Source organism: Cervus canadensis, chromosome 4 (assembly GCF_019320065.1).
Source record: "Cervus canadensis isolate Bull #8, Minnesota chromosome 4, ASM1932006v1, whole genome shotgun sequence".
Taxonomy (NCBI): Eukaryota; Metazoa; Chordata; class Mammalia; order Artiodactyla; family Cervidae; genus Cervus; species Cervus canadensis.
This window is the reverse complement of record NC_057389.1, coordinates 58,474,681-58,500,991: the sequence shown is the minus strand read 5'-3', so window position 1 is coordinate 58,500,991 and position 26,311 is coordinate 58,474,681. Positions and strand designations below refer to the sequence as shown.

Sequence of the window (26,311 nt, the reverse complement as noted above, 5' to 3'; positions counted from 1 at the left end):
TCCATTTTCTACCAGTATTTTAGTGTTCTCCTTACTGATTTGTCAGACATTATATACTTCCATCTGTCATGTATACTTAAACACAAATGTAAGCAGAGAATTTTCTTTTTTTCGGTGGGGCCAGGGTTGGTACACAGCATGTGGGATCTTAGTTCCCTGACCAGGGATCAAATCCGTGCCCTCTGCAGTGGAAGCATGGAACCTTAACCATTCTAAAACAAGAAATATTTATTTGTTCAGTTAAGTGCATAATTAAACACATTCTTTTAGCCATATCGTTTTAATTTAACTCATTATCTATTTGGGAATGATCTTATTTTGCACATAAATATAAGTATGAGGTTCAGACTTTTGACTATTTTTTCCAAATAGCCCATCAAATGTGAAAATGGACCATCCCCCCATCACTGATTTGTGATGTCTCTTTTGTCATATATTGACTTCTGCTTTATGATAGGGTGTGTTTTTAGATTATTCTTTTCAATTACTTTAGCTTTGTATTACATTTTAACTCTCTTCATTACTCTTGATCTCTAGCCCATGTATATATTTGCTGCTTTCAGCCATTAACTATTCCAGATTAATTTGTGAATAAATAGGTCAGTCTCCCCACTCCTAAACATGGACTGTGTTTCTACTTATTCAAGTTTTTTTTTTATAATGTACTCAGAAAAAGTCACTTTTGATATCTTGGTCCTTTCGGTTTCTTTACAGATTTAATTCCACGTATTTCCTATTAATTGTTTTCATGAAGAGCTTATACTCCCTTCATTTTATGTCCTGTTTTCTGGTATATAGAAATGTTTCTCATTTTTATATATTTACATTGTCTCTAGCTACTTTAATGGCACCCCACTCCAGTACTCTTGCTTGGAAAGTCCCATGGACAGAGGAGCCTTGTAGGCTGCAGTCCATGAGGTCACTAAGAGTCAGACACGACTCAGCGACTTCACTTTCACGTTTCACTTTAATGAACTCTTATTAATTCTAAGAGGTTTTATAGTTGACTTACTTCAGTTTTCTATATAAACAAAGATGTTCTACATTGAAAAGTAATTTTATTGTCTACTTTCTAAACAGCCTTTTCTTATTTCCATTTCCCACTTTATTTCATTAGCTAGAAAGACCATTATTAATTAACTAATGATGACAGTTGGTATTCTGATCAATAACATCTTGATTTTTAAAGTAAATGATTCTAGAGCTTTCCCTACTAAGTGTCATGTTGGATGATTATTCACGGTATTATTTTAAGTATCTTTCTAGTCCCAATACATCAGAAAATAGTATTTAATTTATTGTGTCCCACAGTTTTGTAATCAAAACAAAAAAGTTCACCTTAGATAAGATGCTTTTCCTCCATTATACTGTTAAAGATTACAGAACAAAGAGAGCAATTTTCTCTTTGTAAGGGAAAATTATCTTAGTATTTAAAACATATAATTAATTCCCTGCCGCTGTTTACTTGGCCCTCTTAAGAAACATTTTCTTCAGCCAGGTATTCTTACAAGGTCTTGCTCCACTCTGATTCACTGATAACATTAGTGAATTAATGAGTTAACTAATGAAGATTAGTCCACAATCTTGAATCACCCAGTGGGAAACAAAGGGAAGAAGGAAAAGAGGTCAAAGAACAAGCCTGGAAATCATGAAAATTGGGGAGACCATGGTATAACACATGGGAAAGCTAGGATATTTCTGACAAATAATTTATTGTCCAAACCCATTCACTTTTGAAAGTAGTGGGCTGTTAATAGTAACTGGGTTGACCTAGTCCTCAAAACCTACAGTCTATAATTGATAGTTTCAATAATCCATCCCTTCCAGTTAGCTGGGAGGGAAGAGGAATTAGTTGTACCAGTCAAGTGGGTCTGATTCTTTAGTTTTTTGACTACAGTCTTTGAGGGGTAATTTGATAACCTCACTCTTGGATCCCCCTCTAATATATTGGGAATTACACACATGACCTGAAGGCATGTGGTTTCTGTAGCACCAAAAAACATAATCCCGAACTCCTGCCCTCTGGCATGATGCCCAAGTGACTCTATGGTAACTACTGTCCTGTCATAGATCTCAACTCCAGCACCACCCGCTTTCCCTGTCCTTGCTTACCTTCAAAGTTGCATTACTGTGAACACATTTATTTCCAATAACCCATAAGCACCTGTACCTAGAGATCTTCCTAGTGATTCTCTCAGCTCTTTTTCAAACTACTTTCACTATTCATTCATTCAGTCAATATATCAAAGGATCTGAAAGGTATTTCTCCAAAGAATACACACTAGGGGTCAATAAGTACGTTAAGAGACAATATCATGAACCATCAGGGAAATGGAGATCAAAACCACAGTGAGGTATCACTTCACACCCACTGGGATGCTGTTATTTAAAAAATGGAATAGGGAGAAGGAGAAAGGGAAAACAAGTGTTGAAGATATGAGGAAATTGGAACTCTCACATATGCTGGTGGAAATGTAAAATGGTTCAACTGCTTTGGAAGATAGGCAGTTCCTCATAAAGTTAACCATATAACCCCACAATTCTATTCCTAGTTATATATAAAAGAACAGTGGAAATAAACACATATGTAAATATTCATAGCATTATTCATAATGACCAAATAGTGGAATTCAGATGTCTATCAGCTGATAATTGAATAAAGAAAATGTGGTAAATTCATATAATGGCATATTATCTGTCAATAAAAAGGGCAAAGTACTGATACACTTTATAGTGTGTATGAACCTTAGAAACATGTTAAGTGAAAGAAGCTGGTTCCAAAAATGCACATATTAATATGACTCCATTTATAGGAGAAGTCCAGAATAGGTAATTCATAAAAATTTACCAAAATAGATAAATTCAAAAAAATCACAGAGTTAGTGGTTGCTGGAAGATAGGATTAGGGGAAATAAGGAGGGACTGCTAGTGGATATGGGGTTTCTTGGAGTCATAGAAGTGTTCTAAAAATGATTGTGGTAATGGTTACAAAACTGAATATACCAAAAATCTTTGCATATTACAGTTTAAATAGGTGAATTGTTTGGTATATAAATTATATCTCAGTAAAGCCGTTTTTTGTGTGTTTTTTTTTTAAAGAAATGTCTTATTATTTTAGAAGAAATAACTTTTAAACTTAATAAATATTATACTTTCTCTGAAGTTGTATGTCAAGTATAGTATGCCTCAGAAGAACATTTTTCACATACATAGTTTGAGAACATTCCAAGAGCCTAAAATGCTTAAGTTCATCACAAGATTAAGAATAATGGGTGACTGAAACAAACCTAGGCATCCTACAGTCGGAGTAGTGATGTGCACCTATAAGATCAAATAATAAACAGTTAATGTTTTAACGTTCATTTAATGATATGGAGAAGTATTTACAAGAAACAGGATAGTCAGTTTTATTAGCATATAATTCTAATTGTGAATTTTTTGACTTGGCACATGTACATGTGTATGTGAGGAGGAAAAAAAGCCTGGAATATAAATGTCAGAAATTGTGAAGAGTTGCTGTCACAGAATGGGGAGATTAGAGATAATTTGTGTTTGTTACCATCCATACTTCCAGTATTTCCAGTACTGTATTTCTGATGAATTGCTTCTCCATACATATGTAAAGCCTTTTGTTTAATATGTCTCTGTTTCATCTTTGTAACTGTTTAAGTGGAGCATGTGGTATCATGTGTCCTCATGAAATGCACAGGAGACAAAGCCATAGCCACTCCACCAACCAAAGTGTCTGGCTTATTTTATTTTCCTGACTCTGAAAGAGTATACAATGAACTTTAATGTCTTTGCAGGTTATCAATGCTGCATTGGCTTTGGCAGCAAAACCACAGAGTAAACTGGCCCAAGAGAACATGGATCTTTTTAAAGAACAGTGGGAAAAACAAGTCCGAGTTCTCACAGATGCTGTCGATGACATTACTTCCATTGATGACTTCTTGGCTGTCTCAGGTAATGAGCTGATTCCCCAGAGAAGTATGTGAGGATGTGCATAATTATTTTCACCTATGTTACAATAATGGACAATCAAAACACCCCCTAGTCTGGGCAGGTAAATTATTCTAGCAAAAAAAAAAAATTATTCTAGCAATAATATTGTGCTGGTTTTCATTTTAATTAAAGAAAACAGCTACCAGTGACTCTAAGCAGTGGGACATAGGGTTGGAGTTGTTCTGCTTGTGGTGGGGCTGGTCTCAATTTCAGAGGCGTGAATCAGGAAACTTCCTGGAGGAAGTGTTCGCTGTTTGTATGGAGTAAGATTTTGCAGCTGTGACCTGTACAACTCCATAAGCATCCACCCCTTTTGCTGCTGTTGTGTGTAGAAAAAACACTGACCTGCGTCTGGACTGTGGTTGTTTGTTACAAGCCTGTGATACTTAGGAGACAGGATTCCCAGCATCATCAGCTTCGGTTTCTTTTGTAAAAATTGTTCCCCTTAGAAAGCATCTCTCTCTCCCTCAGAAATGATCGTAGTTGAACTGCCTACTTTTGAAAGACTCTGTCTGCATGATGCACAGATAGAAAACAGAGAGGAAATATTTAAGTACCATTTAATTATGAACTTGCAAAAAATAAATCTGGGTAATTCACCTCACAAAAACAGTTGATTTCATTATATAAACATAAACTGGTAATGACATAGTAAATTGCATTCATATAGAAAATGTCTGTCAACTGCAATTCCCTGTTTATCACACAGAGATAAATTTCAATCCATCTCCTTAGGGTTGAGCAAGTATAAATGCATTCTCCATTTAACAGGCCTCTGCTGCCCTTGGCCGCGCTGCTTGCTCTCTGGAGGTGCCAGGCTTCCCGAGGCCAGTGGCTGTGGGCAGTCAGCGGCTGGTCCTTGTAGGACTGAAACTACCTGTCACCCCAGGGAACCACAGTCTGGAACGTGGGAGATGTGAGTGGCAATGGGGCTTGAAACAGAAGCGGTGCTTAAGTACATGCACAGCACAGTTCTCCAGCAGTGACCTATATAAGGTAACAGCGTGTGCTGCATACCAATGTCCCCGTCTCTGCTCGCTCTCCTTGGGACTGGAGCATTGGCTCTACTTGAGAGAGTGGGGAGCAGGGAGTCTGTAAACTGCAAAACAAGGGGGTGAACCATGCTGCTGCAGGATTGCCAAATTGCAGGTGCTGGTGCTTTAAAACAAAAAACCTATTTGCAAGCACATTTTTGCAGGTGCCAAAAATGCAGCAATTGCTTTTTTGGGAAATCTTGGCCTTCTGTTGTTTTTCCCAACGAAATACTGAATTATTCTTTTTCATAGGTTTAGAGAAAAACATTCCACCTTCACAGCATACTTTAAGCAAACAACAAATTCTGAAATCTAAATGCAAAGCCCCCCTCCGGAGATAGATATTACATTCTTAAACTTACTTACCAAATAAGGCTTGGTCTCAAGGGATTTCTAGTCCTCTTATAGCAGAATAAAATGTAATAGAATCAGATGTCCCTCATGCAGCATTCTTCAGATCAGAGAACTAAAGGGATTTTGCAGTGGCATTTAGTGGGATCCAGGCAATATCTTTAGGGTATATGACATAAAACAGAAGAACAGTAAAGAGAAATCAGATTTTCTAACAGATAACTCTTGTCTGGTGAGTATGTTCAATTTTTATGCAAATATGGGAAAATAGAAGGGTTGACTTGATGGAAAGGAGTTTAGACAGTTTCCATTTAGCAAATAAACACACAGAACAGTTGTCTCAGTCAGGAGGTGGTGGTGCTTTCAGAGCATCTGTATTTCAGAGAACCTCATTAGTGTGTTTCTCTAAGGTTTTGTCATAGGCTTGCTTAGTGTCAGGTAATTAATTAATTAACAGGACAAGGCTGTTAACTCAAAATTCCTCTGGTTGTCATGGTGTGCTTTTCAGGGGTTTGGGATGAAAGGAAGCAGGCAGATGCCTATGTAGAGTGTTACTGGATTGATCAGTTAAGTTTTGGCATTTAGATTCCTTTATACCCTTAGGCACTAACCTCATCCATGGCAGCTTTAGCACTATTTATGTGGCAGATTAGAGCTATCTCCCCATCTCACCCAGCAGACTGACTTTCCTTGAGAGGAATCCCATTTTCTAGTGGACAGGCACCCAGTGGTCCCCAGCTCACAGCCTCTTGAGAGGCGTCCCCCCAGGTTGGGCAGCAGGTGTCGTCTGTAGAAGCCATGTGCTTTTCAGCAGTCTTTCGAGCAGAAGCCAAGGTCTGCCCTCTCTGCCATTTGGCATCGCCCAGAGCCACAGTCGTGCTCTGAGTGGTGCTCAGCGAAGTGGGCATGTTTCTGAGTAAGGGGCTGCTGTGGCCCAGCACAGGCTGTGGCTTAAGGTTGGTGCACTTCATGAAATTTTACCTAATGAAAAGTAAGAATGCAGCTTGACTCCTTGGAGTCTTGGTGTTTTCCCCTGTCCCGGGGTTTTGTGGCCCTTTGGCAGTGGGATAGGTTTGGAGGAATATTTCCAGTAATGAGTTTTCCATCAGTCCCTCTTGGAATCCATGGGGCCTGTGCGTTTGCTGTAGCCCTATCTACTCATGAGAGCCCTTCCAAGGGTAAGTTACTTAGGGGATAGGACTGAAAGGACCCTCTGCTGTTTTAGCTCCATTATTTCTGCATATTCTGTCCCATTGGTTTCAGAAGTTCCCTTGTGCTTATTATAAGTTATATCCCAAATTTCCAGCTTAAAAAATAATGGTCATATTGTGCATAACTTGGTAAAGCCACCAAGACCCTGATGCCAGTGTTTCATGAGGCTGCAGGGCTCGGGGAACTTGAGTCACTGTGTATCAGATGTGAGCCAGTGGCACTTAAAAATACAGAGGGACATGCAAGCCACTTCCAGGGAAGAGGGAGGGGCACTCGTTTTCCCTAAGCTATTCTATTCAGAATGTTGCCTTGTAAATACTGGAGGTGATTTAGGATGCTACACAACATTCACTAAACCATGAATATATTTATATGGACTGATCCCCTAAGGACAAGTGGTTTGAAATTTATCAAAGCGATAAAGACTATTTGAATTTCATTTGAATTGTATTTGATAAATGTTTTCCGTGGACATGCAATTTACTTTCTCATTCGTTTACTCTGCTTTCATGTGGAAGTTTTGATTCCTGCACCCTAACCCCTCCCTTCTTCTTTTCTTTTTTCTGGGTTGCAAATGGTAGGTTAAAGTGGTTATAATTGCGTTTATTGTTTTTTCTTAACCAAGTGCTTTTGGAAACAATATAATGCATTAGATACTTTGGGGCAACAAATAAGAGTAGTAATTTGTTCTCTTCTTCATTGTCACTATGCCAAAATAATTTGGTCTGATTGGTCTAAATAAAAGGATTTTTGTACCTAGTTTTTTTTTTGTTTGTTTAACCGCAAAACTCCAGGACTGAAGAATACAGTAAGGAAGTGGTGATATTTGATCTCTGACTCCCATGCAGTCTAGATTGAACAAGTCACTAAATACCTCTGTGCCTGGTTTCCACAGTAATTGTGATTTTTAAAAAAAATTGGAAATGTCAAGCACTCAGGCTCTTTTCATAATATTGGAGTACATTCTCTATATAGATCATTAATATTGTCATCTCTTGTGTATGCATAAGGCTGCACTGATAAAAGATATCCAGAGGAAGGGGAGGGCAGGATGGGCCTGTTAGACATTGTGGACCGAGTGTAAGTTCATGCAGGCTTTTTGGAGAATACCAGTTGGCTTGATTCCCAGAGGGCAATTAGGCATCATACATCTACTTTATACACATATGCCTTTTGACTTAGTAATCCCATTGCTAGAAATTTTCCCGAGAGATGGGTACACAGATGTTTGCCAAAGTAACCTGTGCAAGGATGTTCACTTCAACCAAAACGCTTAAGAGAAGACTGGATAAGCAAATGATGGCCTCGCCGTCTGTTCAGTAGGGTACAGCACAGCCATTGACATGGCTGAGGTAGATCTGCAGAGGCAGTCCTAGAAAGATTTTCAAATGAAAACCAGGTATATTAATGTCCATAATATGATCCCTTGGAGATAAGAGTGTCGTGTTTGTGTGTGTGTTTCCCTGTTTGAAGCATCTACAGATAAAGACTATATTGAACCATCAAGAGTAATTTTTAATGGGATCCAGATTGGTGTGTCTACTTGGAATGGAGTTTCCTTAGAAATTCTGTTAAAGATTAAAGTAACTTATAGCTTAAGTTAGTGTGGGTACCTCCAACCCTCCTATGTTTGCATGTATGTCCAGTGGGAACTCACTTCTCCCTTAGGGTTCAAGTGTAGAGAACAGGTTGGTTGTGTCCTGGGTACATATTGGCCTCAGCTGGCTGGAGCTTTCTCAGTGAGTGTAGAAAATGTTACTTTAGCAGCTTCCTGAAATAGAATGGTGGCTAAAGAATGGCAGGCCCTTCCCTGGTTTGGGTTCATCTGGAAGAAAACCTGTAAAAATTCAAGAAAATATAAATTGATTTTTAAAAACTACTTGCCAAGATGAAGGTTAATAAATCCTTGGTGAAGTTTGGGCCACTTTGTTTAATGAATGAAAAAGAATGGTGTTCTTTAGTGATTCCAGAAGGTGCTTTCCCACCCCAAGTATTAACAATCCTAAAACTGGGATGAGTCTTGAAAATCAGTGATATGAGAAAACTTTGGTTCGTAGTTTAATTAGCAACATTGTTTCTTTTTCATTCCTTCTCTTCCCCTTCTCCAGATGTTTGTTGTGTTAGATTCAGTAAAAGTAGCAATTTTTAGCCTAAGGCCTAGTATGGTAGGCAGGCTCAGTACCAGTCTGCTTAGTTTAAGGGATATGTAGATATTATTTACATACATATTGACATAATAAGTATATAAAAGGTGTTTCTGATCTAAACATGGGCTCTAAATCCCTTTATTCTTATGATGGGTTCATTGTTCTTGTTCAGTCACGTCTGACTCTTTGTGACCAATGGACTGCAGCACGCCAGGCTTTCCTGGCCTTGATGATCTCCTGGACCTTGCTCGAACTCATGTCCATTGAACTCATGTTCATTGAGTCAATTATGCTATCCAACCATCTCATCCTCTGTCATCCCCTTCTCCACCTGCCTTCAATCTTTCCCAGCATCTGCATCTTTTTCAGTGAGTCAGTCCTTCGCATCAGGCAGCCAAAGTATTATCGCTTCACCATCAGTTCTTCCTGTGAATATTCAGGACTGATTTCCTTTAGAATTGACTGGTTTGATCTCTTCGAAGTCCAAGGGACTCTCAAGAGTCTTCTCCAAACCACAGTCAAAAACATCAGTTCTTCAGCACTCAACCTTCTTTATAGTCCAACTCTCATACCGTCCATGACTACTGGAAAAACCAAAGCATTGACTATACAGACCTTTGTCAGTGAAGTAATGGTCTCTGCTTTTTAGTATGTTGTCTAGGTTAGTCATAGCTTTTCTTCCAGGGAGCAAGCGTCTTTTAATTCCATGTTGCAGTCACCATCTGCAGTGATTTTGGAGCCCAGGAAATAAAGGCTCTCGCTGTATTGTTTCCTTATCTATTTGCCGTGAAGTGATGGGACCGGATGCCATGATCTTAGTTTTTTGAATGTTGAATTTAAGCCAGCTTTTTCACTGTCTGCTTTCACCTTCATCAAGAGGCTCTTTGGTTCCTTTTCCCTTTCTGCCATAAGGGTGGTGTCATTTGCATATCCAAAGTTACTGATATTCCTCCTAGCAATCTTGATTGCAATTTGTGCTTCATCCAGCCAATACTTCACATGATGTACTCTGCATAGAAGTTAAGTAAGCAGGGTGACAATATACAGCCTTGATGTACTCCCTTCCCAATTTGGAACCAGTCTGTTGTTTCATGTCCATTTCTGACTGTTGCTTCTTGACCTGCATACAGGTTTCTCAGGAGGCAGGTCAGGTAGTCTAATATTCCCATCTCTTTCAGAATTTTCCATGGTTTGTTGTAATCCACACAGTCAAAGGCTTTAGCATAGTCAATAAAGCAGAAGTAGATATTTTTCTGGAATTCTCTTGCTTTTTCTATAGTCCAACAGATGTTGGCCATTTGATCTCTGGTTCCTCTGCCTTTTGTACATCCAGCTTATACATCTGGAGGTTCTTGGTTCACGTACTGTTGAAACCTGGCTTGGAGAATTTTGAGCATTACTTTACTAGCGTGTGAGATGAGTGCAACTGTGCGGTGGTTTGAACATTCTTTGGCATTGCCTTTCTTTGGGATTGGAATGAAAACTGACCTTTTCCAGTCCTGTGGCCACTGCTGAGTTTTCCAAATTTGCATGCATATTGAGTGCAGCACTTTCACAGCATCATCTTTTAAGATTTGAAATAGCTCAACTGGAATTCCATCACCTCCACTAGCTTTGTTTGTAATGATGCTTCCTAAGGCCCACTTGACTTTGTACTCCAAGATGTCTGGCTCTAGGTGAGTGATCACACCATTGTGCTTATCTGGGTCATTAAGATCTTTTTTGTATTGTTCTTCTGTGTATTCTTTTTAATCTCTTTTTAATCTCTTCTGCTTCTGTTAGGTCCATAACATTTCTGTCCTTTATTGGGCCCATCTTTGCATGAAATGTTCCCTTGGTATCTCTAATTTTCTTGAAGAGATCTCTAGTCTTTCCCATTCTATTGTTTTCCTCTGTTTCTTTGCATTGTTCCCTTAGGCAAGCTTCTTATCTCTCCTTGCTATTCTTTGGAACTCTGCATTTGAATGGGTATACCTTTCCTTTTCTCCTTTGCCTTTTGCTTCTCTTCTCTCAGCTATTTGTAAGGCCTTCTCAGACAACCATTTTGCCTTTTTGCATTTGTTTTTCTTGGGGATGGTTTTGATCACCATCTCCTGTACAGTGTTATAAACCTCTGTCCATAGTTCTTCTGGCACTCTATCAGATGTAATCCCTTGAATCTATTTGTCACTTCCATTGTATAATTATAAGGGATTTGATTTAGGTCATACCTGAATGGCCTCGTGGTTTTCCCCTGTGTTCTTCAATTTAAGTCTGAACTTGGCAATAAGGAGTTCATGATCTGAGCCGCAGTCAGCTCCCGGTCTTGTTTTTGCTGACTGTGTAGAACGTTTCCATCTTCGGCTGCAAGGAACATAATCAATCTGATTTCAGTATTGACAAACTGGTGATGCCCATGTGTAGAGTCTGTTGTGTTGCTGGAACAGGATGACCTAAAATTGGTTTATGTGAAAAGTTCAATACATTTCATCTTTTAGTAGTGCAGTGGTATAAACTCAAACAAGTCTCCTAATTTTTGAATTTTTTGTTGTTTTTCAGTCATTAAGTCATGTCTGAATCTTTTTGACCCCATGGACTGCAGCTTCCCTGTCCTTCACTGCCTCCTGATGTTTGCTGAAATTCATGTCTGTTTGGTCAGTGATGCTGTCTAACCATCTCGTCCTCTGCTGCTCCCTTCTTTTCCTTTTGCCTTCAGCCTTTCCCAGCATCAGGGTCTTTTCCAGTGAGTCAGATCTTCGCACCATGTGGTCAAAGTATTGGAACTTTAGCTTCAGCATTTTTCTTTCCAATGAATAGTTAGAGTTGATTTCCTTTAGGATTGCTGATCTCTTTGCATTCCAAGGGACTCTCTTTAGTCTTTTCCAGCACCACAGTTCAAAAGCATCAATTCTTTGATGCTCAGCCTTCTTTCTGGTCCAACTCTCACATCCATATGTGACTACTGTAAAAACCATAGCTTTGACTATACAGACCTTTGTCGGCAAAATGATGTCTCTGCTTTTTAATATGCTGTCTAGGTTTGTCATAGCTTTCCTTCCAAGGAGCAAGGGTTAGATGCTGAATTATGGTCTTGTTAGCTGTCTTGTGGTAATTCATCCCCCCCCCCCCCCCCCCGCCTTTTTTTTTTACTGCTATATTTTGGCTCCTTGGAAAGATATTTATTTTAATTGATGATTTAAAGAATTTTAAAAAGACTTTTAGAGCAATTTGAGAGGAAGCCAAATTAAGAAGAAGGTACAAAGATTTTTCTATTTTCTGCCCCTACACATGCACAGCCTCCTTTATCTACATCCCCCATCACAGCAGCACATTCATTACAACTGATGAACCTACAGTGACACTGTTCACTCTTGGTAGTGTACAAATGTAGCCATCATTATAGCATCGTACAGAGTGTTTTCATTGCCCTAAAAATCCTTTGTCCTCTACCTATTCATTCTTCCCTGCTCCAAAACCTGGCAACTCCCGAGGTTCCTTCATGTCTTTTCATACCTTGATAGCACATTTTTTTTAAAGTGCTGAATAATATTTCACCGTCTGGATGTACCACAGTATTTCAGGTCACTTACTGAAGAACATCTCAGTTGCTTCCTAGTTGGGCAGATATGAGTAAAGCTGCTGTAGACATCTGTGTGCAGGTCTTTATGTGGACTTATGTCTTCAGCTCCACTGCATAAATACCATGGAATGCAATTGCTGTATCACATGGTGAGAGTATGTTTAGTTCTGTAGGTGCAAGCCATGCGTGCCACCTCTAGGGAACTACACAGTGGAGGGCCCTGTTCCTGGAGCCCAGTGGGGATCCAGAGGCCACAGGCAGGGCGTTGTGGTGGCTCTGTTCTTTGCTGGATCTGCTACGTACTTCCACTTACCTCTGGCTCCCTTTGAGATAAGAGGAAGCAGCATCAGGTCCTCTTGCTTGTTTGAAGTATCTTAGGAGGTAAAGCTATTGCAATAACACTTCTAGACATTGTGTTATGTAACATGACTGTGTTAGCAGAGGCCATCAGGGAAGGGTAATGACTTTTAGAAGGGAATTAAATCAGGAACCAGTCCTAGATAATGACAGGTCAAAAACAAAACCAGAATGGCAAAGAAATGGTCAGCTGTGTTTCTCTGTTTTTATCATTTATACTTGTATTTATGTATAGCTCTGCTGGGTCTTCATTGCGGCACCTGCTTTTCTCTAGTTGCGGAAAGCGGGGGCTTCTCCTGTCGCGGAGTGCGGGCTCTCGGGCTTCAGTAGCTGAGGCATGTGGGCTCAGTAGTTGTGGCACATGGGCCTAGTTGCTACGTGGCATGTGGGATCCTCCAGATCAGGGACTGATCCCGTGTCTCCTGCATTGGCAGGTGGATTCTTTACCACCGAGCCACCAGGGGAGTCCCCAAATGAGTTTCTTAAACAGATTAACATTTGCTCTAATTGTCCTGACTCTTTCAGAAAAACCAGAGTCAGTAGTCTTTCACCTATTGTGACATGTACTGTCTGGGTTTAAGGAAGAGAGCACGTCTTTAACAGACACTGCTTCTCAGATTTCTTGTGTGTCTTAAGGAAAGCTGCTTTCTTAGCAGGAAGGAAATAGCCAGACGGTGACCTGGAGACTTTGTGTCTCTCACCCACTGGCCCCATGTGGTGTGGATAGCCCTGTCATGAGGGCTGTCTGCTGGTCGACTGCACAGTTCCTGGTGGTGAGAACATTCCCTTTCCCATTCTGGGTCAGCCCCTGCAGATCCTCATCCATTTCAATGGCTGCACAGTGCCCATAATTTATTACTCTGTTCCGGGACATTTTGGTTGCTCCCACTTCGCTATAGATGAGGTTAAAGTGGACTCCTCATTCTGGGGTTCCTAGTACCCGGGTCAAGTTTTGTCTTTGAGGGAAAACAGTTCTGGTAGATCTTCCAAATCCAGCTCCATAAGGCTTTTGCCTGCCTTCCAGACCCTTCTCGTGTTCCAGAGCTATCCTGATGTCTTGGTCGTTTGTCTGAATACCATTGGCATCTCCTGGAGTGAGGGGCAAGGGACTGGGAATAGTGAACCTTTTTTTCTAATTTAGACTTTGGAATATAAAATCGGTGAAATTGTTTAAGGGAAAGAGAAGTTATCAAGGATTCTGAAAGATGGGCATCTCTGCCTCTGTCTTCTAAACCTGGAATAAAGATGGTTATTCTTGGAGGTGATTACAGGTCGAGTTTCTGAGAGAAGAGTTGATCCCATGGCTAATCTGGTGTCTTGAGTGAAATGATATGTGTAAAGCTTTTGGCACTGTAGCTGGCACACAGTTAGCCCTTGATGAATGACAGATACCAGCTTAAAACTGTCCCCTTCTAGTGGGAGGCCTCCTCCCTCATTCAGCTGTTTTTGTTTGTTCCTCAGAGAATCACATTTTGGAAGACGTGAACAAATGTGTCATTGCTCTCCAAGAGAAAGATGTGGATGGGCTGGACCGCACAGCTGGTGCAATTCGAGGCCGGGCTGCCCGGGTCATTCATGTCGTCACCTCAGAGATGGACAACTATGAACCAGGGGTCTACACAGAGAAAGTGCTGGAAGCAACCAAGCTGCTCTCCAACACAGGTGTGGGGCTCCCTCCCTTACCTGTGCTCCTCACACACAGATGGCCCTGTGGTTAGGAAGTAGGACACTGGGACTCAGTTTGGTTTTAGGTCAAGAGTTCTGGAAGGTACGTCAGATTTAGGAGTCATTGGTCAGCCACAGTAAGACCACACAAACACGTTTCCCTTGCTTGTGTCTCACAGGTAGTAATGGGAGTCACTCTGAACTCAGTATTTTAAGATGAACTTCCGAGTTATATCTCTAGTTAGTGAACACACTAAATTAAGAGGGTCCCATTCTAGCAAGGCCTCTAGTTAATCCCAATTCAAATTCTCAGCCATCTAAATCCTGTGATGCAGAATCTGACCAGAGACAAACAAGTAGATTCAAGTCTTTGTAAAATATGGCATTTAATTTATTTGAACCATAAATACCTCTCACATAGGTAGAAGCAGAGGCTCTTCATCATACACTCTGCCTCTCTCCATCTGACTGAGGGATTTAGGAGGTCTGGTGGTGATGTTATCGGCTCTCTTCTCCACAGTCATGCCACGTTTTACTGAGCAAGTGGAAGCGGCTGTGGAAGCCCTCAGCTCAGACCCCGCCCAGCCCATGGATGAGAACGAGTTTATCGATGCCTCCCGCCTGGTGTACGATGGCATCCGGGACATCAGGAAAGCAGTGTTGATGATAAGGGTGAGTAACTGCATTTCAGATGTTTTAACAGCTTTCTTCTTATCATTTGCTAAACTTGAGCAATGCATCATTCTGGAACTCAACAGATGTGTTGGCAGTATATTAAAACCATGAATCTAAGAGCTGTTAGAAGGAGATATGTTTAATTACGTTGTCTAAAATGACTTTTAGTTCCAAGTTAGAGCCCAAACTTGGGCTGAGAAAAGGGGTCATAGTATGAGTTGAGGCTTCCTCTTGAGTTAAAGGGCAGTGACAGAAAATAAAGGTTCATCAGTGAATTTCAGAGAAGGGAGTATTTACTTTATGCAGGTTGAAGCTGTTCTTTACATGGAGCACTCCTCGCCTCAGAGGGCTGGCAGGCAGACGGGGTCTAGAGCCCCAGGGTGTCAAGGGTGAGGATGAGGGGCATGCAGCCCTTGGTGCTGCTCCTGATCTCAGGGCCAAGTGTTGGGCCCTCTCACCATGGCTGAAGGGAAGTGCCACCTGCTCTGGGCCCCATTTGACCTGTCCTCTGAGCCAGCGGCAGTTCTCACCATCTGAGACAGTGTGTCTGGGATCCCCGGGAGTGGGCATGAACAATGGGGTTTTGAGAAACCACCACCTCCTCTGTGATCATCCCATGTGCTAGGCTGGGACTCACATAGCAGTTGATCCGTCACACCCTGTTCTGAGCATGAATGTGTTGCTCTGGAAGCTGAGAGCAGGACCTGTGCCAAGCTCTCCTGGGGTCACCTGGATTCCCCCAGGCTCGGGCCAGCCCTGCCGTAGCCACAGAGCCAGCATTTGGAACGCAGGCTTGCTGAGTAGACGGCTACTGGGCTCTGCTGACAATCTAGTCATGTTAGGGAGTTTCCGTTACACCTTCATGGTTTGCTAGTCAGACCTCCCAAGGTGGGCAGGGTTCTGTCCCACTTTTTACCCCCTCAGCTGGAAACAGAGGCCATTCCTAAGGTAGTTGGATCCGGCTGGATGTATTCTGTATGCAGTGTAGAAACACTTGGGCATTACTGCACTCCTCTTGGGTTAAGGAGCCGAGAGAATGGCTCAAGGATTGTACGGCTGGCTGTTCTGCAGGCCTGGGTCACCTGCACGTTCTGGGGGTTGGGAGGGGATCTGGGGGAGCCTGTTGCTTTCTTCACCCCTGCTGCTGTGCTGGAGAGCGGCCCATGCTCAGGGAGGCCTGGCCTCCAGAGATGCGAAGGGATCCCCAGGTCAAGCGCACCAGTCGTGGCAAAATGCAGCCCTGTTTTTCCAAAGTTCTTTGCATGCTGACAGAGAATAGAAGAAACATTAATAATCATGAGTTGAGTGTCTGAGGTTAATGCCTTTGGGGTTTTAAATGAGCTGGCACTGCACACACCCCAGGATGCCTGCAAATCTAGGGCCTGTTCTGTGGAAGCAGCGTTCCTCCTCACATCTGAGACTCTCAGCAAGTTCCCTCGTCTCTTTGAGATGCAGATGATGGTGTTGATAGCTTTGATGGGATGAATTGGAGATAACATGTTCAGGTCAAGGCCTGGCACGTAGTAGCTGTTTCTTGCGTGCTTACTGCTGTGTTGGAGAGTAAGCATGTAAGAGGCTCTGGCAGGTGTGGTGAGATGGAACCTGGGTGTGGTCACCTGGGAGGGCTCAGAGATCGAGGACAGGTAGAGCTGCAGCAGCCTTGGTTTAGCTCCTCCTTTTTGCCCTGATTTAATTCAGGAGCCATCCTTCCAGCCCCAGGGCTTCTTGGTTTCTTGATGTCTTGTCCTTCCTCGTACGCAGCCTCTGGCCTACTCTTGCTTGTTCCTTGTCATAACCAGCATCTCCATCATCCCTTCAGTCAGCTGCTCCCTTTGGTTCTGTGACTCCCAACAGTGCTTTGAGTCCATCAGGATCTTCAGCCGGTTGGTCCTCCCCACTTGCAACCCTCACTCCTATTCCAGCTTCTGTTTCATCAGTACCAATCTCTTTTGCACCCTTTTACTCCCCTTATTTGCCTTTCAAAATACAACCCTAGTGAAATCCTGTCTCCTGCTGAACATGGTGCATAGAAGTACAGCCATCTGACTGCAGGATGGGGTCCCGGGTCACTATTGGTGCTACACAGCCATAGAGTCTGGGAACAGTTCATACCTTCCTGCTTGCCTCACCTTTCCCCACCTGTGCCCCATCCTACCTGTCTGGCCCTGGTAACCGTTTCACTGAGGATCCTAAAAAAGTGAAAGTGAAGTCACTCAGTCATGTCCAACTCTGCAACCCTATGGACTGTAGCCCACCAGGCTCCTCCTCCATCCGTGGGATTTTCCAGGCAAGAATACTGGAGTGGGTTGCTATTTTCTTCTCCAGGGGATCTGCCCGACCCAGGGATCAAACCCGGGTCTCCCACATTTCAGGCAGACACTTCACCCTGAGTCACCAGGGATCCATCGTTCCCGAGGATCCTGAGGTGGTTTGATCATCTGCTCCTGGCTGAGCCTGTTCCCTGCACTGGGTCTCGTTCCCTATTACTCCAGCACTTTTCCCCCAGCAGACAAATGTTACGCCTTAATTTCTCGCATCATAAGAAAATCCCCTCCTCCTTAGTCTTGCTGGTTTCTCCTCATCCTTAATCTTCGCAGCCCCTGACCAGGGGTACACCCTGTAGTGCAGTTTCTCACCTGTCTCTTTTCTGACTGTACTCATTCACTTGGAGCATAAAAATGAGAGGCTGACTCCTGTGGCCCACTCTTCTGGCCACCCTGCCTGCTGCCTCTCGCTTGTCTGCCTCAAGCTTGTCATCCCCAAAGTGAGCTCCGCCTCGATCCACCCTGTTCTCTCATCAGTTGATGGCATGTCTGTCTTCCACTTGCTTAGGCCCAAACTTTAGATTCATCTTTGATTCCACTTTTTGCCTCATACGCTGAATCTGATTTATCAGCAGATCCTGTTGGATCTGCCTTCACAATAAATAGGTATTCCAAACATGGCTCCTACCCTGGTCTAGGCCACCAGCATCTCTCACCTGGATTCACACAGCTGCTTCTGTCTCACTGTCCACACCCTTGGGTGCCTGCAGTTTTGTGTCTGTGAGCTCGGGGATGTCTGTCTTTGTCATTCTGTACCTTAAAGGCCCAGAACTGCTTGCTTGGCACACAGATATTCAACAGGTGAGTGAACAACTGGGAGATAATTTGGTTTTCCTGGTAAGAACAGCTCTTGGGTCTGTGATGGGCTATGGAGGAAGGTGGGGAAGTAGAGATCCTGTTTTTTTGTTTTTTTTGAGATCCTGTTAAGAGGCACCCCTCACTAATAAGGCTCAAGTGTCTGTCACCCCAGAATCACAATGGCCAACAGCAGCTGGACTCCAGGTGTTGCACTGACGTGTGACTCACTGGTGCCTCAAGTGACCCCCAAAGTCCTCACCTCTACACAGAGGGACAGGCCCAGCCTTCACACCTGTACAAACCCAACATGCTCTGGGCAGTCCGGATGCTTCCTCACAGGAAGCCCTCAGGCTGGGGTTGGATTAGGTCCTGGTGCAGATGAGGGACTCGCCTCACTGCCCTCTTGTCACAGGCCGGCCGGCCGGGCCAAGAGCCAACCCCAGCTGTTCTGCCTGCTGCCCTGTTGCTGATAATTTCCAGAAGATTACATTATGTTTCAAGTCAGCAGCTAATCACAAGAGGCTGGAGGGTGTACAAAATAAGAATTTTTATTTCATAATTAAAGCAAAAAGGTAATCAGTTCCTTTGGTATTTACTCAGACTTTATCTGCCATGTTTTCTTTTCCTTGAATAAAAAGTATATAAAAATACATTGTCTTGTTTTAAAAGTATATAAAAATACATTGTCTGTTTTTACTCCTCAGATCAACCTTTGCTAACCTAAGAGAAATCCCAGTATTCACTTTTCTTTTTCCATAAAAAAATGGCAAAGTTATAAGAATCTGTTTAATGTATGAAACTGCTATTTTTACTACAGTATGTTTTTCACCCAGAACGACTCTCACATTTGTCTTAAGATGCAGGTGTTGGAGAAGTACATGAAGTGAAAACCTTTTGTTAAGCAGAGTCTTGACTCTTTGGTAGAAACTGAAACCCCCTAAGTCCTTTGGGAATGCTGGTGTGGTGCCTTTGCTTGCTGTTTGTTGAACGGACTGCTTGACACATGCATCAATGAAGCAGGGTTCAAATATTGAGCAATTTTAACTTCATTGCTCACGGCTGTTTGGAATACTGCAGAAAATTCTGGATGTCTTTACATGAGACCCTGGGGCTGTGGGCCCAGGGGCTCGGGGCTGCTGGCAGCCCAGGGTTGTGTTTGACTTGTCATTCTGTCTTGGTGGCAGACCCCTGAGGAGCTGGATGACTCTGACTTTGAGACGGAAGACTTTGATGTCAGAAGCAGGACAAGCGTCCAGACAGAAGACGACCAGCTAATAGCTGGCCAGAGTGCCCGGGTAAGGACCAGGTTTAACTTGTCCTGCAGACCTCCCTGTCTCTCTTCTGTTCTTAACTTTTTCTTTTTTCTCATTATTGAGAACACCATTTTTCCTCTCATTTTCTCTGGGAGTGGAACCTTATCCTAAGTTGTGGCACCTGCTAGTCCATTGTAGGTTCATCCAGAATGTCTCCTCAGCTACAGCAGGGCCGGAACATGGGCCCCTCAGCTGTACCCTGAGGCTTTGGTTTATGAAGAGCCCTGAGTCAGGAAAGCGCTATGCTCCAGTCAATGCAATGCTTGTTAATAGGACAGTGAAACTCAAAAAAGATTGCTGTCTTTGCCTACCTCAATGATACCATGGGCATGAACTATTTAATTATTCATGGGGAAAAAAATAACAGTGGTACATTCAAGAAAATCAGAGCCATTGCATTCATTTGAGTCGTTAAATCTTCAATCAATTGCATTTATGTTTTTGGGAGGATGCCAAGAAATATTACTAAGGAGTCTTTTTTCACCCTTAGAAGTTGTTTTGAACAGCGGGTTCATCTCTGCTTTAAGCCCCACTGGGTCCTAGCACTTGGGGAGCTGAGTCGAGAGGAGCCCCATGCCTGAGTCTGGGGCTTGAGGTAGGCAGCGGGCCTCCAGGTGCCGCAGGCTCAGGTGTAAGTGCCGTCTCCGGCACCTGAGAAGTACGCTCTGCAGCAGGTTCTCTTCTGCCTTTTTTAAAACTTACATTTTAAGACTACTTCTGGGTCATCTTCGAAAGTTGGAGATGTATATACCGTACCACCAGGGAAAGGCCTGCATGCATTAGCCCCTCCCTCATCCCCATGGCAGGAGGCGGAGGATTTTTTTTTTTTTTTTTTAAGGTTAAAGGAAGTTTATTTTTCTTCAAAATAATTTTATTGGAGTATAGTTAATTTACAATGTTATGTTAATTTCAAGTGTACAGTAAAGTGATTCAGTTATACATATATTCATTCTTTTCTAGATTCTTTCATAGGTTATCACAGAATATTGAGTAGAATTTGCTGTGCTATAAAGTAGGTCCTTGGTTATCTTATATGTATAAAATACTGTATGTTCATTCCAAGCTCCTGATTTACCCACACCCCCATCATGTTTCCCCTTTGGTAATCAACCCTCAGTTTGTTTTTCAAGTCTGTTTCTGTTTTGTAAATAAGTTCATTTGTATCGTTTTTAAAAAATCAGATTCCACCTGTCTAATGTGGTATTTGTTGTTCTGACTTCAGATGATGAAACTTTTTAAAGAATTAAATTAAGCAGGTTTTGTCCCTGTGCAGGTGTGATCACGAAGCTTGTACATTAGCCTTCAGCCCCTCATACCCCGTTTTTCTCTTTACCAAAACTTAGTCTTGAAAGTGGGTCAGGAAGCTATAAACTTTTGCGCAAAATAAGTGGCTCTTCAGGCAAAATGAAACCTATTAAAGCATCATCCTACCTATGTCATAGATTGCTTGGTGGAAATATTCTTGGTTAATGCACTGTGAGAACTTCATATTCTCTTTATGTAAGAGCTTTCTGTGCTTCTGATTTCAGGCGATCATGGCTCAGCTTCCCCAGGAGCAGAAAGCAAAGATTGCAGAACAGGTGGCTAGTTTTCAGGAAGAAAAGAGCAAGTTGGATGCTGAGGTGTCCAAGTGGGACGACAGTGGCAATGACATCATCGTGCTGGCCAAGCAGATGTGCATGATCATGATGGAGATGACGGACTTCACCCGGTGAGCAGCCCCTCCCTGCAGGCCCCCTCACGCAGGCAGGAGGTGCTGCTCATCTCCACCTACGAGGGCTTTAGTTACAATCATCCTTGTTCCCTTTTTTCAGAGGTAAAGGACCACTCAAAAACACATCAGATGTGATCAGTGCCGCCAAGAAAATTGCTGAGGCAGGCTCCAGGATGGATAAGCTTGGCCGCACCATTGCAGACCATGTAAGTAACAGAGTAGCCCCACAAGCCTCAAAGTTCATCCTGGACTCGGGCAGCCTGGTGGTGGTAACGGTGTTTTTTTTCATGAGCCACAGCACTTTTCCCATCTCAGACATTATTCTTAACTCACCAACCTGCTTGATTAACATCAGCATAGAGTTTTAAGGATTTCTGAATTCCTGTTTCTTTGACAAGTTTTGTAAGACAGACCCAGTTTGCATTACAGCACATCTCTGGAGCAGGTGTGTATGTCCTAAAATCTTGCCTTGATTGACAGCTAAAACCAGCCTTTACTGTTAGGTCTTCAGATCTCTTGAGGATGTCAGGTCTGGGTAGGAGCTAATTCTGCAAGCCCCAATGATATACTGAAATTAAGTGTGTGAGAGCCTCTTGTGGGCGTGTCTCATGTAGGAATCAGGAACTCTTCTGTCTGGTGCTTTGGACGCATGATGTGCCCAAGTGTTCCCAACCACCCAGCCTTCATCCCTTTTCTCTACTGATGTGTTGAAAAAAGTGTAAACCTCCAGGAAAGTTTACAAGTCATTTTCAGCTATAGTTACAAAGCCTTCCCACTCCTTTCCCTCAAGTGTCCACATGCTCAGCCTGCATCAGGGCTGCTGGAGTCACAGTGGCCCCCCACTGCTCGAGCCAAAGACGTGGAAGCCCTCCTCAACGCCCCTCTTTCACGTATAATCTGGTACTCATCCCCAGTACATCTACTGGCCACACGAATGTGAGCACCACCTGGTCTCTTCCTCTCAGCAGCCACCACTCAGTCTATCGTGCATAGCCCATGCCCACAAGACTATGGCCTCTCCTCACTGACTCCCTGCTCTGCCCTCCGCACAGCTCCTAACACGGTCTTCTTACACAACCATTTTAAAATGCAAATGAGGGATGGCTCTGCCATGCTTCAGGAGCTCCTGAGAATAAAGAACCCCAGCCTCACAGAAGGGAGGTGTTTGCGTCAACACTTGAGAGGTGCCCTGCTTGCTTTGGTTGATTCACTTGTTCTCCATCTTTGCCTGAAATGACTCTCGTTTCATCAGGTGTTTACAGTGCTCACATCGGAGGTCTGGTCCCTCTGAGCAGACAGCCCTTCGCTGTAGCTCGTGGCACTGTCCCTTTTCTCCAGAGGCAGACTCTCGCTCTCACTTAGTGGCAGGGACCCCAGCAGAGTCGCTGAGGGTGGTGACAGCCCGGGAACCTGGATAATCCTCTCTCGTCCTTGCTGCAGCACTGAGTGTGGAAGCTGGGGTGTGACTGAGCGTGTGAGAATAGCCCTAGGGGTGGGTGTGTTTCAGAGTGCTTGGTGCTAAGTCTGCTCTCTCATCAGTGCCCAGACTCAGCCTGCAAGCAGGACCTGCTGGCCTACCTTCAGCGCATTGCCCTCTACTGCCACCAGCTCAACATCTGCAGCAAAGTCAAGGCCGAGGTGCAGAACCTTGGCGGGGAGCTGGTTGTCTCTGGGGTAAGTTTCGTCTGTCAGTGGGGAGGACATGCTGGGAGGGGACTCAGAGGCTGAGGGCTGCACGCCGGCTCCTCTGTGCGCATTGCAGCTCCACTGAGCATGGTTGGTGACAGCTAGGAGCCCTGACTCTGCTGGCCTCTTCCCTTTTGCTTCTGTGGGAAAGAGTATTTTTATCCTCCTTTCTTTTCTTCCTCTATAGAGAAAGTGAGCCTGTTCAGAAATTGCAGAGACATACAGCCTTTCTCAAACCCCCTCTACCCTCAATGAACCCCAGTATACTCTGTCCCCTTGTCTGTTTCCCAGGTCACAGCACAGTTCTGGACCTGTCACCCTAGGGGAACAAGGACACCTCCCTCCATGGAAGCCTCGTAGCTTCTGCTAAACCCCACACAATTTCCTTTCAAAGAACTTTGAATGTTGGACATACTTAGACCATTTGCTTACCTTGTCCAACATCAATGCCCCTGTCTCTGGGGAGCGATTACCATCTTCTCTAAATGTGAGGGGAGCCCCCTGGGTCATTACTGAAAGCATGGGGCTCTCTGTCCAGGAGGCTGACTTAAGCCCCCCCACCCATCCCTGTGGCTGTTCACAGTGTTTCTTCTGCAGATTGTCCCCCACCTTGTTTGAGTGAAAACTGTTGTTGAGGGGTAGGGCAATGGTACCTTATGTTTTTATTACTCCTCCCTTCAGAAGATCTGAAACACAGGCATTTTCAGGGTGTTTGGATGACAGCACCTAGCCGTCGGGAGAGCTGATCAGGAACGAGGGCTGCTGCCGGGCCCGGGGGTAGTGGGGCCTCCCTGTCAGGGACCGACAGGCCAGCTGGACCTTCCTCCCCAGACCCTGGCCTGTGCTCCTCACCTCCCGTCTGTGCCTCTCAGGTGGACAGCGCCATGTCCCTGATCCAAGCTGCAAAGAACTTGATGAATGCGGTGGTGCAGACAGTGAAGGCATCGTACGTGGCCTCCACCAAATACCAGAAGTCCCAGGGGATGGCGTCCCTCAACCTCCCTGCTGTGTCGTGGAAGATGAAGGCGCCTGAGAAAAAGCCCTTGGTGAAGAGAGAGAAACAGGATGAGACGCAGACCAAGATTAAAAGGGCATCTCAGAAGAAGCATGTGAACCCCGTGCAGGCCCTCAGTGAGTTCAAAGCTATGGACAGCATTTAAGGCTGCCTCCGGCCCTCCTAAAGATCCCTCACCGTTCTTTACTCTTGTGTATTTGCTAAACAGAAAACTGATGTTAGATTCCATAGGGGAAATAGATTCTTGAGACCTGGCCAACCTGGTGAATTTTGCAAGGACGTACTTGTGTTTCAGTCATAGAATTCAGGAGCATATATCTAGCTATATTTTTTATACTCCTAAATAATTAAAAGTAAAAATTCCGTAACCAAAGAGACTCCCACATGAACATGTTAGTAACACTGTTGACCAAGTTGAGATGCTTGTCCTCCTAGTGGTGGCAGCAGTAGGTTTGGGAGAGGGTATCTGCCTGCACCTTGGTTCAGGGAGGGGCTTCCCCCAGTTCTGGCCACTTGGCTGGTAGTAAATGACCAAAGACGACCCGGAGCAAGCATCCTGGGCGTCTTAGGAGGTCCTGGAGAAAGGAACATTCCCAGACAGGTCTTTAGAGGGACAGGTCACACAAAACTAATTAAAACAATGTAATCTTAAAAAAATGGATTACTCTCTTTATAACGTGAAACGAGGGTTTTAACGCATGGTTACAATTACTAATGTACTCTGCTGTGGGACATTAATAAAGTTGCTTTTTTCAGGCTAGAATGTTGTGATGCCATAATCAGAACATGCTTTTTTACCTTCCTTCAGCTTCAAATGCAAATTCATCATTGGGTTCACTTCTAATAATTGCAGTGCTTCCTGCCTTGGGCTTTGGAGAGAAGCCTGACAAAATAGTGTTTGCTTAGGCAGTAATTTAGACTTACCTTATTTGTGATTACTATAGCAATTACTATAACTACAAGGTATAATTTTACTTTATTTAAATTTTATGAATTTGAATGTTTTTTACACTAACTTTCCCCAATAAAGTCCACTATGAAACCAAGTCTAAGGGGCCAGAGTCCTTTTCTTTGCCTTCCTGTAGAGTGGAGTTTTACATCAGACATCTCCGGGATTGGCCCCCAGCATCTGCTCTGCTCCAGCTTCCCACTGGCCCTCTTTCGGGGATGGTACTGCCCAGGGAGACAGCAGACTGCACAGGGCTCAGGGCTGCACCTCCCTGTAGCTTCCAGGCTGGGCCGGCTGGGAGGGCCACGCCCACACGGGAATTCACATGTCCACACCTCAGGGTGCAGGTCAGAACCTCAGCGGCATCCTTGATATCTCCCTGGATGTCACCCCTCCCCTTCTGAATAATCCCCACTGGTTTGCAACTGTACCATGATAATGGCTGCCTTACAAACCTCCTAAACCTGCTGTCCTTTCCCAGCCTACATCCCCATTCCCTAAAGAGTGTGTCGTCCTTGTCTCCCCTTCCTCACTTCCCGCCATTCCAGTCAGCTCTGCACTCCCATCTTCTTCTCACCGTCAGCGGCCCAGGTGCACAGGCCCTCCCTGCTCACAGCTCCTCCCTTGTCCTCCGAAGCACCTCACTCTGGTTTCCTGTCTTCTTCACGCAGTGCTCCTCTCCTCCTTTTCCTAGCTGTTCAAAGTTGTGCTGTCTGTCCCAGGGCTCAGTCCTCAGCCTCTTGTCTTTGATTCTGCTCACTCCTGATCTTAGCCAGATTTCTGGCTTTAAATACCATCCAAATGCCAACTTTTCCTAGAACTAGACTTCTAAAACTGGCGGTCTCCTATACTCTCCCCTTGGATGTCTTTGTACATATTTCACACAGATTCTTCCCTTTGAAATGTATGCTGGGGCCAACTACTTCTCACCAGTTCTGTTCGCCATCAGCTGGTCTAAGGCCTCATCACTGCATTAGCTTCTCTCAGCATATAACAAACTGCCCTAAAACTCAGCAGCCAAGACAACAAGCATCACTCACAGTTTCTGAAGATCAGGAATCCAGGAGCAGCCGAGTGGAAGGTTCTGACTCTTGGGTCTCTTGAGGCTGTGTCTCTGAAGGCTTGTGAGCCACTTGGAGGCTCCTTCACGGGGCGGGGGCAAGAGGCTGCGGTCCGTGCCCGGTGGGCCTGCCTTCCCGCAGAACAGCTCACGCCGTGGCAGCTGCCCCCCGCCCCCACCAGAGTGAGCGAACCAAGAGGATGGCAACCAGATGGAAGCTACCGCACGTTTTAAAAACCTGATCCTCAAAGCGATACGTGATGCCGTCAGTTACGTTGGTAACACAAACCACCCGTGGTCCATGGTGGGAGGGGACAACACAGGGGCACAGGCCAGGAGGTGGCTCCCACAGTCATCTGCATGTGGACCACTGCAGTGGCTGCCTTCCCCACACCGCCCTCCCAGCCCAAACCAGGCGTCCCCGATCACCCTGTTTCCATGGCTCACAGT

The 26,311-nt window shown here is 44.1% G+C and overlaps 1 protein-coding gene across 2 annotated transcripts in view; it reads left to right on the top strand.

The window, feature by feature from the left end:
* CTNNA1 (catenin alpha 1) overlaps positions 1-24,898 on the top strand; it is a 171,826-nt gene extending 146,928 nt beyond the window's left edge. For both annotated transcript variants that reach the window (XM_043465373.1, XM_043465374.1), the window contains exons 11-18: positions 3,807-3,963; positions 14,124-14,324; positions 14,848-14,999; positions 19,309-19,419; positions 20,967-21,148; positions 21,252-21,357; positions 22,691-22,825; positions 23,710-24,898. In XM_043465373.1, the coding sequence (XP_043321308.1) occupies positions 3,807-3,963; positions 14,124-14,324; positions 14,848-14,999; positions 19,309-19,419; positions 20,967-21,148; positions 21,252-21,357; positions 22,691-22,825; positions 23,710-23,997 (1,332 nt within the window). In that variant the 3' untranslated portion in view covers positions 23,998-24,898. The remainder of the gene's footprint in view (positions 1-3,806; positions 3,964-14,123; positions 14,325-14,847; positions 15,000-19,308; positions 19,420-20,966; positions 21,149-21,251; positions 21,358-22,690; positions 22,826-23,709) is intronic.
* The last annotated feature ends 1,413 nt before the right edge of the window (positions 24,899-26,311 follow it).